This window comes from Anastrepha obliqua, chromosome 1, assembly GCF_027943255.1.
Source record: "Anastrepha obliqua isolate idAnaObli1 chromosome 1, idAnaObli1_1.0, whole genome shotgun sequence".
Taxonomy (NCBI): domain Eukaryota; kingdom Metazoa; phylum Arthropoda; class Insecta; order Diptera; family Tephritidae; genus Anastrepha; species Anastrepha obliqua.
In genome coordinates this window covers 22973176-22988617 of record NC_072892.1, presented here as the reverse complement: position 1 = coordinate 22988617, position 15442 = coordinate 22973176, and the positions used below count along the sequence as shown (strand labels likewise).

General features: G+C 38.0%; 3 protein-coding genes across 5 annotated transcripts in view; 1 reads left to right on the top strand and 2 right to left on the bottom strand.

Annotated features, from left to right (window-relative positions):
* The window catches only part of LOC129245664 (uncharacterized), a 40642-nt gene extending 35700 nt beyond the window's left edge, over positions 1 to 4942 (bottom strand). The window contains exon 1 of one of the 3 annotated variants that reach the window (XM_054883991.1): positions 3924 to 4942. The gene's annotated coding sequence lies outside the window, so the exon portion shown is untranslated. The remainder of the gene's footprint in view (positions 1 to 3923) is intronic. The other 2 variants (XM_054884000.1, XM_054883984.1) reach the window with 2 other exon arrangements.
* Positions 4943 to 5974: 1032 nt separating this feature from the next.
* On the top strand, positions 5975 to 9611 carry LOC129253254 (DNA cross-link repair 1 protein). The gene is made up of 5 exons (XM_054891553.1): positions 5975 to 6727; positions 6792 to 7458; positions 7528 to 7639; positions 7699 to 8149; positions 8221 to 9611. Exons 1-5 carry the CDS (start codon positions 6116 to 6118, stop codon positions 8755 to 8757), a joined length of 2379 nt encoding a protein of 792 aa, XP_054747528.1. The 5' UTR covers positions 5975 to 6115; the 3' UTR covers positions 8758 to 9611.
* On the bottom strand, positions 9190 to 14237 carry LOC129243859 (piggyBac transposable element-derived protein 4-like). Its single transcript, XM_054881282.1, has 4 exons — positions 14215 to 14237; positions 14052 to 14148; positions 13033 to 13983; positions 9190 to 9210 (listed from the first exon to the last, which is right to left on the bottom strand). Exons 1-4 carry the CDS (start codon positions 14235 to 14237, stop codon positions 9190 to 9192), a joined length of 1092 nt encoding a protein of 363 aa, XP_054737257.1.
* Positions 14238 to 15442: the final 1205 nt, after the last annotated feature.

The following is a 15442-nucleotide window of genomic DNA, read 5'->3' as shown; positions in this document are numbered from 1 at the left end:
GCAACATGTTTTCCACAGTCTCGCATGCAAAGCTTGAGTGTATGCATAGATCATAACTGTGAAGTGATTAAAATGCCATATAATAACAATGACAACAACAAAAGCCACCACATACAACATACATTACAACATCGTAGAGAAAAATTTAAATAAATTACGATTTCTGAAAGCAGCAAATCAACAAAATAAAAATTAAATATTATACTAAATGTGCACACAAGGAAATTTAAATGTAAGACACAGCAACACTACTGGAGGCCATAAAATTGAAAAATTCCAAAATGTTGCGCGTTTACACATTTTATTTTGGGAGCGATAAACAAGTTTTCATGGCGGCAGAACGCACAGCGCAGGCAACTTTTGGATTATGAACACAAATACTAGCAGATGTAGTACACAGAAGCCGATTTTCGATTTTTATACCAATTTTTTGATTTTTTTTTTTTGATTTTGGCTGGCTATTTAAAATAGTCTCACAAATGGACTGGTGATGTATTACAAATACATACATAAAGCACACAAATGTACATAGCGCGTAATATAATCGTAGGAACATCAGTTGAAAATTTTTCGATTTGCCCGTCAGCTTATTTTTCCACCAATAAAGGGAATAAATAAGCCGAAGCATCTAAAAAAATTGCGGAAAAGGTTGTTTTTTCAATTAAGACCAATAATGAGCAGCGCTTTTATCATCTATTTGTGTGCTATAAAAATCAGATTGTTGACGCCCTATGCTCCTACTAGGAGTTAGAGAATCCTATATATGTCTTACAAAAATCAGTTTAACGAGAGGAGGTATATTCGGAATTTTGAACTGTATGTAAGATATAAACCGAAATATTTTTGGCGCCACATAAAATCTAACAGAAAATCATCAAGTACAGTCTGTGTCAGAAAAAAGGAAACACAATTATTCATGAAGTATAAAATATACCATATATATTTAAATTTTTTTTTGCATGAAAGTGTGTACAAAACTACGAGTCGCAATTACTCAATAAGCCGTATAGTCTCCATCGTTGTCGAGTATAGCCTGGCATCTTCTCGGCATGCTTTGAACCAGCTTTTCTGCGTAGCTCGTAGACAGAGAACCAGATTTTGCGCACTTGACGCATGAGTTGCTTCAAATCGTGGACTGCCTTTCCGGCAAGCTGCGTTTTCATAATTCCCCACAAATTTTCAATGGGGTTGGCGTCTGGGGACTGAGAAGGCCAGTCCATTACTGTGACGCCATTTTGTTGTTTGGTTGTTTCTCTATGTATTTTACTGAGAGCAGTGCTTTTGATGATGTGGGACGGCAGGATATGTTCGCCTCCTTCAGTCGTCAATTTTGTTTGGTTGCGTTTACGGGAAAGTTTCGAACGGCACTAACCTGAGTTAGCACTGGCGTTGTAGCGCAAAAACTAATATAGAACGAAATATATCTTGAAGTTACAAGAAAAAACCCGGTTATTTTCTTCCGACACAGACTGTATAACTAAAACTGAATTATGCTGCCGATTTTTTACTTCTAATTCCGCATCTGATGATGAAGTGTCCGATGATAAACTTGGTATTGCGAGTAGAAGCCTCCGTCGTTTTGATATATTTCGAGTTGGATTTGACAAAACGACTTACTAGGTTGTTCAATAAGTTTTGCGGTACGGTAAGAGAGAGCGTCGTTACTAGTCCAAGTTTTTTTGTTTTTTTGTTATGTTGGTAGGGTGAAGTTGCATTTCAATCGGTCAATTCGTTCTTTGTTTATAAGCCATTTAGTATCGACATGTCACAGTATTTTCTACTTACATAAGGTTTAAAAGCCAAGGAAATTCATGAACAATCGCTGAAATTGCTAAGGACTTTTCGCCCACAATTAATACAGCAGAAAAATGTGCTGCTGAATTTGAACGTGTTCGAACAAGCCTTGAAGACGATTCACGTCAAGGACGTCCAAAAACAGCAACAACACCAGGAATCAAAGAAAAAATAGAGGATATCGCATTGGAAAATCGTAAAGTGACTGGAAGAGTATTGGGCTTCATTCGAATGCGACTTTCTCAGAAACATTCAGAGCGTTTTTGAAACGATAAAGTGGATAAAAAGGATAAAGTGCGTCGATTCATTATTATGGATGAGATTTGCATCGATCAAGTTTCTAAATCAAAACAGGAGGCTAAAGGGTGGTGTGAACCTGGCTCCGAAACGAGTGCATGTCCAGAAATCGGACAAGAAGTTGCTAGCATTAGTTTATTGATATGCGAAAGCAATTTTGTTTATGTATTACTCGCAAACTGCAAACTAGTGAGCAATAAATTCTAAAAATTATTGTAATTTTTTAGACCGGCTGAAGGAATTTATTCGTGAAAAATTACCCAGTTTCCAAAATTCTTTTTCATCAGGACAATGCACCGTCGTGTCTCAAGAGCATTTTGACAATGCCAAAATTCCATGAAATAAAGTTCGAATTGTTGGAGCTTCCAACGTATTCACCAGATTCGACATCTAGCGGCTTCCATCTGTTTCCAGATCTAAAAACATGCATGCATGGAAAGCGTTTTTAATCGAATGATGAGGTCATAACAGCTGCGGATGCGTATTTTGCAGCCCTCTCAGATTCTCATTTCAGGGATGGGATTCAAAAATTGGAATCTCGTTGGAACAAGTGACTTGATGTTCAGGGAGACTCTACTGAATAATGAAGTGTATTTCAAACCATAAAATGGTGTTTTTCTTATCGAACCGCAAAACTTATTGAACAACCTAGTATAAGAAACTTTGAAATAACATATAAGGCATTGCTTGTGATACACTTAAGATGCTAATAATCTCATTTTGATTTCAAATATGTATGTAACCTCACGTAAATTACTTAATAATTCCACAAAATGAATGACATTGTTAGAAATAAGTTTTTCGATTTATTTTAATTGCCAAACAAAAACAAGCCTTACTAAGTAGCCCCCGAAAATAACGCTACTGCTGGCTTACTTCACACAAAGAGTAACTCTACAACTTCTCGTATATACAAGCAAAATATAGAACGTAATATAGGATGGCGTCACTAGCCCCAGCCGTCTAGTTGTCAGCACAGCCGAAAGCAACGTAAGGGAACTCCAACATGCACACATACATACATGCATACCTGTATATATACACATATTTTAACTTTAGATACGCACTAGATCCCCTGCAGCCAAGCCTCTCTAGTCCAAAGCGCTTGTGATGTGATTATATCGCCAATGGTATAAACAGCCACAAAAGTAATAAAGGTAGGAATTCAGCAAGAGCCAACAACAAATACACGCAAAAGCAAATTAAAACACATTGATATTCGGTTCTAAGTGCCTTTGTTGTCTTTAATGTATATTTTTGTGTTTGTCGTGACTATTGTCACCGATGATGTGATGCTAAATTAACTGATGTTCATACCAATGGGCATTTTGTTGTTGTTAATATGTAGTACTGTATTTGCTGTGACTTTTGCCACCGAGGAGGTGATGCTAAATTAAGTATTATCGGTGAAATGCGGCTAGTAAAACAACTTGTAGCCGTGTCTAAAAAACAAAACTATGCACATATACATACATATGTACACATACAATCACACGCATAGACATGTGTTTTATACGCTTCAGTATGCAAGTGCACTTGAACCAGTTTAGTATTCAGAAATATTCCCAATTATAGGCGAACAAACACACAAACTCGCATCCACTTTGCAGCGGTAGATGAGTTGAAAGCGTAGAGGTTTTCATGGAGCGACATCAGCGAAAGACCGAAAAGGCGAAAACCTCATTGTAACTCAGTACGCAAATCCGAGTAAATGACAGACAGGAATTTGCAGCAACGCAATTAATTAATTTATCTCCATAAAGAATATTATTGCATACATGCGCGCTCTTGAGCATGCATACAAGTGCAAAAATTTCGCATTTTATACATACATACTTACAATCCTCGAAGCGCCGCTGTTGACCTGTACTCCACCAGTGCCTTCCCCACATTCACTCCTATGCTGTGCGTCGTCGTGAACGTCTGCTAGTCAGCAAGCTTGGCTTGTTGCCTGTACGTGTGGTTGGCCGGTAAACTTGCAGATCAACGTACAAACTTTTCTGTCGGTCGATTTGGCTACGTGAGTCTGTATACCACCCCCGTTTTGACCCTTCTCTTCGTCTGAATTTTTATTGTTCTTGCAACTATTTTTACGTTGTGCCTGTGCCTGTCGTTTTTTCCGTTTGGTCGTTGAAGCTGCTACTATTGTACGTTTCACATTTGCGTTTCATACGCTTTTTTGTATCACGGTTTGTAGCTTCATTTTTCTATTATTTTTATCTTCACAAATCTTGTGTTGAAAAGTGCTTGTGAAGTGACAAAAGACGTAAATATGCACTCAAGCAATGCACCGGGAATCAAATTTCTTTACATTTCTTTCACAAAATCTTTGCTTTACCCATTTTCATATGCACAACATATTTCTTTACACTATTTTTAAACAAACGATCCCCTTCGCACCCTTGGCGACTTTTATTTTTATGAATTTTCTTTGGTTGCGCCTCCACTACACTGCACTACAGATCAACTATTTCGCTTTGCGCACTTTGCTCCGGGTACACTTCAACGAAATTCTTCCACTCCACCAAACGCACTCTCGGCGCACTACATATGCACGATTTTCATTCACACTTCATTTTCCTTTCCACATCGTGATATAGATTTTTCCATTTCCATTCTAATTTTTTTGAGTTTCCATTTATCACTCCGAATACATGTTTTACTCCGATTTTCTTACTACTAGCGAATTTTATTCGTATATTTGTATTATAACTGCACTTGTACACCCGTATTTGGATATTACTTAGATAATTATTTCAATTGTGGTGCAGGAAATATCAGAAAATACATTTCTAGTCAGAATATGCGTAAAAATCGAATATGAAAACAGTCCTCATTACCAACCGCTTTGGAAAACTCGGAAAAACTGAATCAAACGTTGCTGCTTCTTTCCGTTCAAGTGACTGTTACAAATCGGGTCTGTTCACATGCAGGGCTGCATTCGGGCAAGTTATTTAAACTTAAACTTATGGTGGAATACTTATAAGATTTGTACTTCATATTATATTGTCTACTTGAGAGTTTTCAACTGAAAATATTTAATTTACCTGGCTCATTTCCAATTTTACATTTGCTGCCGAATTTGCTTCACTTTTTGGAATTAAAAATATGTAAACAAAAAGTGTCAAACGTTCATGCTATATTTGTGTTTTATTTCCATTTATATTTGCCGATACTTAACAATAATTTCTTATGGTAAAAAGATTTCAAAGGTAACCTCTGTAACAGATAGTTATTCGGTTCTGAGCGAATTTGATGGAGTCAGCGAATGGGCTGACGTCACTTGAGGTGTCTTTACAAACAAGTGAAATTGTGTTGGTGATGTACGAAGAAAATCGACCAATTACACTTCGTTGCCGTCTGAACAACTACTGATTGGACGAGTGTGTGAATACATGTGAAATGATTGTCCCGAAGTCGGCTGCCGAATCTCCCAGTGACGTGACAAAATAGCAAACCTGGTTATCTATCACCCTTTGTTGTTGTTGTAGCAGTATCCTCGCCCTGTCAGTGTAGCTTCATATACATAATCACCCTTCCAGCGTGTGAAGGTACCCCGCACGACACTAACCACCTCTTCACATGCCCCATCAAACCCACTCATCTAACACCTCTCTCCCTCTGGACCCAACCCGTTGAAACTGCCAGTTTCCTGGGCCTACCGTTAGATGAGCTAGACGAAGACGACCGGTAATTACACTACACTGACAGGGCGAAGATACTACTACAACAACAACAACAATCTATCACCCTTAATATCCTACCAATGATATTCCTGAATACCGTTAACAGTCAATATACATTGTTCTGGTCATTTTACCTACTGGGCTCGCGAAATTTTTAACCGTGACTTTGAATGTTTTGCTGAGAAGAGGAAGCTCAGATATTTAGGCGGCTCAACTCTGACATTTGATAAACAATTTCGCCACAATTTAATAAACGAATAAAAGATTAAAAGCAGTGATAGCGGCTCAAACGCTAAATTATACAATATCCGGCCAACGATAATATTCGGGTGACTAAGATGCAAAACTGTGAGAGCGCTGAAAATAAAAATAATTTAAATTTTGTAAGCAAAGCTGAGCCGATAACACCAACAACCCCGCTTAAGAAAAAAAAAAAGAGAGCAGCCACAACAACTCGCAAAAAAACATTGGAAGACTTGGATGTTGAAAAACCACGCAAAACAGTTATTAAGACTGACATACAGACCACAGCGAAGAAATCAAGGTGGAAAGAACCGCCATCGAGCCAGTTAAGAATTAATAGTTTTTTCAAGAGCTGTTCGAAGTCATACAAAATTGAAACCTGTACAGTAAAGGACGACATAATTAGTTCAAAGGCGCAAGCGAATAAGAAATCTAAAACGACTGAAAAGTGTGACGCACGTGGTTTGAATAGCGCACAGAGGAATAAAGGGCGAAAGCGTTTGTTTAAAGAGGACGAATGCACAATTATGAGCCGCTTATCGGATATGAAACCAACAGGTCCCGACTCCACACATGGGAAAGAAAAATTTAAAGATGAATTAGATGTCATAATTGATTTGATCTCGGATGATGATGTAGAAGAGGAAGATGTAAAACCCAATTTGAAGGAGCTGAAACCGCAGTTGTGTTCAAATGTGGCAAAAAAGGTAGGTGAAAAAATGCTTAAATACTATGAAAAATATAAATACAACTTCTTTCAATCTTTTGCAGTGTCCACGCTTCTCCGAAAGTAACGGTATACGTTCTCCAGTGATGGTTTCTATACCTGTGCGGCCTAAAAACATCGAAACAACTGGTGAAGAATCAAATTTAATATCTAATCTTAAGCATAGCTGTTCAAAAAAACGGTCAATTATAACAGAGACAGATGGGTTGTCAAGAGAAAATGAAAATGTAAAACATAATAAAAAACGTGCCCAAGTGAAAGATGAAACAAATCTGTGCCAAGAGACGGGCACTGCAATAAATAAAAAACATAAAATGGCTGTAAACGATAAAGAAAATACGACTGAAGAACCACTTCTTGCGCAGATTCCTACACCACCGCAGACCAGCATAGATAGATTTAGTAGCGATCGCGTATCCAATTTGGATTGCTCCCTAGCCGCCAAAGATGAGTTTGTTGAAACTAGAAATATTTCTCGAATTCCGGTGCAAGATTCCAGACCTGCGCCCACTTCAAAAGGTGGACGAGTGAAGAAAGTGCGTGTTTGCCCACCTTTTAAAATTGTAGCTGGCACTACATTTGCAGTCGATGCCTTCCAATATGGACAGATTGAAGGTGTTACTCACTACTTCCTTACACACTTCCATGCGGACCACTACCAAGGGCTGACGCGTAAATTTGCAATGCCGTTGTATGTGAGCTCACTCACAGGTAAGCGTTTGCAGTTCGAGTGTATATCGTTTTCTATATTTATATAAATTTTTGTATTCGCTCCACTAGCACGCCTGCTGCGTGCTCTTATACCAGTGGAAGAACAATACGTACGCGAAATTAACTTGAACATGCCACTAGTTGTTAACGGCATAGAAGTCACGGCAATTGATGCAAATCAGTAAGTAGCCTCAGAACTACAATAGTTGCAACTTTTTTTTTATTAACCTTTTCAATTAGTTGCCCCGGTGCTGTCATGTTTGTGTTTAAATTGTCCACCGGCCGCTGTATTATACACACCGGCGATTTTCGTGCCTCACCCGACATGGAATCAGAGCCCATATTTTGGAACAATTGGATTGATACAATTTACCTCGATACCACATATATAGCACACAAGAACAATTTTTGCTCACAATACGAGAGTATCGATCGCGCCAAAAGTATAATAGAAGAATTCCGCCAAAAGCGCCCAACAACGCGCGTTTTATATATCTGCGGCTCCTATGTAATTGGTAAAGAACGCTTTTGGACGCGTTTGGCACAGGAGTTCGGTTTGAAAGTATGGACGGAGAAGAATCGATTGACCGCTTTACAGGCCATGGATTTGGAAGAAGTGCGTGGATTGCTCTGTGATGATCCTTATATGGCACAAATGCATGTAATATCGATTGGCAAAGTGAGCTACCAAGTAAGTAACTAAATCTCCCTTTTCCCATGTACTGGCAATTCATTTGTTAACACAACTCCATGCTTTTGCAGTCTCTAGTCGAATACTTCCGTCCGTTTCAAACTAATTTCGATGCTGTACTCGCATTTCGCCCATCTGGCTGGGAGAAAAATGGCAAACCGTCGCTGCGTGGCCAAATTAATATTGTTGGCATTGAATACTCGGAGCATTCCAGTCACGCGGAGTTGGAGCGATTCGTAACATACTTAAAGCCACGTGAAGTGATAAGCACCGTACCTATAATGCAGGGTAATCCCTGTATAACACCTAAGATACCAGAGAAGTGGTATAAATATGACACCCTAAAGAGTAGGAAACGCAATTTCCAACCTTCGATTACCAGTTTCATAAAAATAAGACCTCAAAAGCGTTCACACTCATCTACCAAGCTGATCACGAATTGTGTGAGTCCTACAAAATCTAGTTGTTCACAGAACGAGTTGTCTCAACTGAGTGTACGTGTCATGACTACCTGCGTTCTACCGGAAGTGAAGCGAGATGTGAGTACGGACCAGCAGGCGACGCCAAGCAAAGCTTCAGCTACCGTTATCACGTTGTTGTCAGATTGACTATTACCAGTTTTGGGGTTTTTACTTTTGAATTTTTACGTATCTTCATGGCGCTATATAGGTGCATGAGCTTTAAGACATTACTTAGTTAGGAGACTAATTAAGCTGCAATTTGTTTAGCGTTTAAGTTAAAACTTATTGATAAGTCAATTTATTTTTATATGGATTTAAATAAGCATAAATTGTTAACAGACAAAGTCAATTTAAAAATACTTGTAAAATACTTTTTGTTGTTGTAGCGGCTTCACCAAAGCTCGGGATAGACTGGTGTTCCACCATGCCTTGTAATCGAAATCATTCGACGGTAGCGCTGAATCTGTCGAAGACATCTCCAAAGCATTTCTAGAATACTTTTAACACTCTTCCCTCCCATGGGAGGTGGTAAGCAGTGGGCCGCGAATTGCCTGAGTGGTAGAGAACCATCAGTAATATTTAGGGTGCAAATCTACAAGCCTAAAAGAAAAAAAAGTGTACCGCATACTGTTAACTTGCACTTCTCGAAACTCCTCCAACGCTCCCACGTCAGTCGGTTCTTCGTAACCGGAACGACCCGGATTTAAATATATCTGGCTAAGAGCTGTCACTTTATTCCCCATATATGATGGGGAATGTTTATGCTGCTACAACAACAACAACGCCCCCAACCACCTGAGGGTTGCATCTCTGATCTTTCTCGCTTTTTCGCTGCTAGGAGTCAAACGCCTTTAAGCCCCAATTAGGAATGCCATGGCCATAACCTAAAAGCTTGTATTGATTAGTTGTGACATAACCATAAACAGCTCATATTGTGGCAGAAAAAACAGTAATAGCATTAAAAAATAAAAATAAAAATTATGATTTTTCCGCTAAGTCAATCAGTTTTACGTCGTTTAATTCTAGTTTTCAAATTTTTACTACAAACATTAAAATAAATTTGTTAAATATTCTAGAGCTGCTTTTAGCGAAAAGCTAGCACTTAATAGCTACGAGGGTTGCTATTTATATTTCTGGCTTTGGGCCCCTTTAGTGCTGTTAGGCGCCATCTGACGTTTCTATTAGAAAGTTCGACATATTTTCCTTAAACGGCTGCAGAACTTAAAAATGTAATGTGCGCGAAATGATTGAGCAGGATCATCAAGTCACATAGCGTCAGATTGAGGCATTCTTGGGCATATTTATGACGAGCATCAATCAGATTCAGCATGATCACCTTGTGTTACAAAAGGTGTGTTCATATGGGATCCCACATAATTAAAAAAAACGATCTGGGAACGCTGCTGGCAAAGTACAACATAATGAAGGATGCTTATTCTTTTGTGATATTCGCAATATTTTTATGCTAAATTTTCGTCGTTAATTTTTTACAAAAATGTAGCTCATTTTATAACAAAAACCTTATAAATTCAAATTCAATTCCTTGTAGAAAATTCACAAAAATTTAACAAATTTCAAAAAACTGTCATGGCAATTTTCAACTTTTTACTCAGAATTTTCAGAAAACTTCTGAATATACAGTTAGCCCATTCAATTTTATTATAAAAAATGAAAGTTTTAAGTTGCTAAAAAATCGCGTTAATTTTTAAGAATTTTTTTTTGACGTACGTGGCTGAGAATTTTCTGCCCTATAAAGCACATTTTTGGAAAATTAATAATATATTACAAAAAAAAAAAAAACAAAAATTAAGTGACTTCATACTATGCACAAGTTGATTTAAGCTACATGACAAGCTAGGTTTTAGTCACTTAAGTGGTGAAAAATGTCTTCATAACACGACAATTGAAAATCCAATTCTCCCAATGCTGCCTTGGGTTGGATCTGATCACAAAGGAATCTTTACCATATTTTTTCAGGAGTGTCAGTATTTTATTTATATGAATGAATGCATAGGTCGGTAGTCAAAGGTACCCAAGGTGTGTAATAGTTATATGAAATCCTGTAAAGGGTCTCTTACTTTCGTTTTTTTTTAAGCTAAGTTCAAAGCATTTAGTTTGAATTTGAATTTAGAGTTGTTTATTGACTTACATATGAAGGGTTTTTCAAAAAATGCGCCTAGATGTTGTTTTAAAGCAGGTTGCCAGTAACTTAATATCTGAGAATTTGCTCTCAAAGAGAAAAATATCAACAAAAAAAAAAATACTTGAATGCAAAACCAGTAAAAAAAAAATATCAGTCTAACGGTTAGACGCGATAGAAGTGAAACCTTCCGTAAAACAAACAGAGAGAATAAGACGAAAGCAGCATTAGGAGCGGGATAATTATAGGTTCATTATAATATTGCTATAAAGTTCATATTTTATTTTCTTCATTTTATTATTATTCATCCTCAATGTTTTCAATTTCAACAAATGATACGAGTGGCTTATGATAGATAAAATATGATACAAATGCTTTGGTTTCGATGTTGTCAACATGTCTTTGAAATACCGCGTCAATGGTTGTTTTTGATCGTGTTGTCCATTCAGTGCGATTGTTACACATTTTTAAATTGAATGTTGTATTGAGAACGTCAATTAAAGGAACCGCTGTGTCCAATGCAAAATTTACGTTAAAATCGCCACTTAAAATCATTGGAACTTTATTGTAATCTTTTCTAAGTATCCGCGATACTTCTGGTGTATACTTTATTAAATTTTCGTGAATGAATTCCGTGATGCTATTTGTTGATATTTTTTTCTGTCGATACTCACGACACTTTTCTGTATTATTTTTCGGCATAATTGCGGTAAATATTTAAAAATAAAAATATTTACGAATATAAAAATACACACGCGGTTGCTATTATGAGCGTCCCCAGCAAAACCTGCGTGACCGAAACTCTAACACAATTACATTTTTTTGAATGTTACAAACACATATGCACGCAGGTTTTGCTGGGGCGTGACCGAAACTCTAACACAATTACACATATGCACTCGTATTTGTTTGAAAATCGACTTTTTTTTTTGGTTCTCCGTCACCTTTGGAAAATGTGTAAACAGTAAGCAAACTTTATTCATATATTTTTCCTCATTTTTGCATCAGTAAAATTAAACAAACGCCGTAGCCGAATGGGTTGGTGCGTGACTACTATTCAGAATTCCCAGAGAGAACGTCAGTTCGAATCTCGGTGAAAACACCAAAATTAACCCTAGAACGGTAACCTTAATTTTTTTGCCCTATTACGGTAACCTGGGGTCATCGACGACCCCAATTTTCGAAGATTCATATCTCCGGTAAAATTTCACGAAATGAGTTCAATCAGGGCTTATTTTTTTCGTTTTTCAATGTAGAATCGCGTTGGCTTATAGCAATTCCGCTTTCAGTCCGAAAAGTTAGTAAAAAATTAAGTAAAAGGGTAGAAAACATGAAAAATTCGTGAAAATGACTTTTTTTATTCAATTTGCAATATCTCCGCTAATTTTTGATGAAATAAAAAAAATCAAACGCCGTTATAAAGTGAAAATATACAGTTTTTAAACAGAACAGTTGGTTTTACTCGATTGTCGAAAAAGTGTATTTATTCCGGGAATTGAAGTCTGGGAATTTGGAAGAAATCGAAACATAGATTTTACTCAAAAAAATGTATAATTTTTTTTTTTTAATACGTTTATTTTGTTTTACAATGCAAGAAAAAGTTGTCTTAACATTCCTTATGCATCTCGCAATACACAAATGTCGCACATAACGTGCCTATGGCTTTCACACATGGGTGCCTTACAACGATGACATCTGACGCTATATTTTTTGTCGACCGATCTCGGGCAAAGGGCACATCTCGCTCTTTTACCCATTTCTGGCGGGGGCTTAGGACGCACGGTTTCTTTTAAAACATTCTCAATGCACCATAAGACGTTTCTTGGCATTGTAGGCACCTCCAGCCTTCGTTTCAACTGCGGGACTGTGAGCGATTCGATCAAACTTTTCAAAAAATCCCTCCGATTCATCGCTTCATTTCGGCTGTTAAAATTATAAATAACCATGGCGTTTATCCCCGCTTGGTCCAGCATCCCGGTAAAAACTCTCATGGGCCATCTCCGGGTTTTTCGGGCTGTCGTGTACTCGTGACACAACTGATCGAAAGTGTCGGTGCCACCTTTGGTCATGTTGTAAAAACAGATCATCTCCGGCTTGCCAGTGCTTTCGTTTATTTCCTTCAATCGGTGGAACGTTGAGAGGACAAGAACCACTTTATTTTTTTTCGGAGTGAAGGAAACTAAAACTTTGGTTCCGTCGAAAGCAAATCGTGAGGATCCTGGTTGACCTGACTTTTTGAAATCCGGGGGTATCTCTTTTTTATTCTTTCTGAGCGTCCCAACCATTGTAATGTTGTGCTCCAGCATCTTGTCGAAAATTTCGATCGACGAAAACCAATTGTCGCACGTGATGTTTCTGTTTGTTCCGAGTAATGTTTCGCTCAGCTTCCGGATGTAATAAGATGGAACCTTTTCTTCATTTTCGGTATTCACTTTGCCAACATATGGGATTGCATTCACCATATAGAATGTCCTTGAGTCGTTCAGCATGACAATTTTCATCCCATATTTATCGGGTTTGCTTCCGTTGTAGACCTTGAAAGGGCAGCGCCCACGAAAGGATAACAGTTGTTCGTCTATAGTGCAATATGACGCCGGATTGTAGAGAGTTTTGCACTTTTCGATGAAGATTTCCCAAATTCCTCGTATGGCTGCGAATTTATCATTTACGACACGAGTCGGCCGGGTAGCTTTATCGTCGTATCGGAGAAACCGAAGGATAGTGCAAAATCTTTTCTGTGACATTGTGGCTTTGTAAAAAATGGAGCCGTACTTCGTATCCCACAAATCATCAGAAGAGGTCATATTCGTTTTTTGGAGACCAGAAAAGTACATCAAGCCGATAAAAGCTTTCAGTTCAATCATGTCAACGGGCTTGTACAGAATATCCTTCGTGCAGTCGATTTCCCGTTCTTCTGTGTAACGATGAATTTCCTCGTTGGTATGCTGCAAGATTTTTGAAAGAATGACGTCATCGAAAAACAAATTCCACGTCTCATACGCCGTCTTTGCCTCTTTTGCAATCCCAACAGGGCCAGGGATAAATGAACCGAAGGGTGCTCTGTTTGTTACCCGCTCGCGAGGAGTGGTAAACCATTTATGCCCGTTCTTACCGGAGACGATACTCCTCCTCCGGCCACGTTTACTGCTCGCACTTGAGCTCTGTTCCGCCGATAAACCAGAGCCCGATCTCAAGCGTTTTGATGGAGGAGGAACATCTGGATCTTCTACAGACTGGAAATATCAACACATATACATTTCCGTACGAAATATATCGGAGCAGAAAAAAATTATTTACATACCTCAACAGGGTCATCGTCCTCGATTTCCTCTATCTCGCTGGCATCGTACTCCGACTCGGTATTACTTTCCTCATTCGTATAATTTTCTTCATTATCGCTATCGATGTCATCTTATTCAGCGTCTCGTCTTTGCGTTATTATTCGAGAAACGTCTTCGAGAGACCTCAAATTGTAACGCGAAGACATTGTTTACGTCTATGAGTGGAAGCAAACGCGAATATAGAATTTATATGATAATATATATACTAAGCATATAAAAATCACACTATACTCACCAAAAAAATATCCTTCGTTGTAAGAAAAAAAAAAGTTAAATCACACAAGTCTAACGGCAATGGTAACCTGGGGTCTTAATCGACCCCACGCTCACTTAAGATCTTTCTCACTCCAAGGGAAGCACGCAACTGAGGGTGCCAGCCGGCTTTAGAGGCTTCCCGAGCATTGAATTGAATTATGGTTGAGGCCATTTGTCGAAAACCGGAGGGGGAGGGAAGGGGCGCCAGATTTAAAATCGCCTGGGGTCGTATAAGACCCCAGGTTACCGTTCTAGGGTTAAGGAAAACTATTTTTCTAATAGCGCTCACCCCTCAGCAGGCAATGGCAAAACACCGAGTGTATTTCTGCCATGAAAAAAAGCTCCTCATAAACATATCATAAAATAAAATAAAATAACTGTATAAAAAAATTTTTTTCCTGTGATTCGAACCACGAATTTTGGATCGGAAGCTCACATTGCTAGCTGCTCGGCTATCGCGCCATGCTGTCGGCGCTGGCCTAAAAGTTATTTAGTTCGTCGCTACGTTTATATGTAATATTCGTAGCCAAGAGTGTCGCTTTTTTCGTTTCACTTTTTCTCAAATCACTCCCAACGATTCTAAAGAAGTTTTCACTTCAATAGCTAGTTTTACTAACAGCTAATTAAATTTTGGGCGGGGGAAATCACAAAAAGTACAAAAAAGTTCAGTTGAGCTACCTCGTATTGAATTAAAAAAAAAATATAGAGAGAAATAAAATGCAAAAAATGAGCTCAGCATCACACGATTTTATTTTGCCTACAATACTTTGCTTCATTTCATTTCAGCTAAAGAACATTCCATTAGCTATTGCGTTGTTGTGGCGTGGCAATCAAAGCTTTCTTCATATTTTCCTTGCTTTCTTCTATTGCCAAATCAATTCATAACCAAGAAGTACAAGCATAGAACACAAAATATACCTTCAATGCTTTGATTTGTGTACTCACCTCTACTTAATAAAGTTTATCTAAAATATATTTACTTACATTTTACATTTTAATCACCATTTTGGTTTAAATTTAGAACTTTGACGCAATTCGCAAATTTTAATTCTTGTTATTTTTACTTTGCGATCACTTGCGAATTCTTACAAGTAAA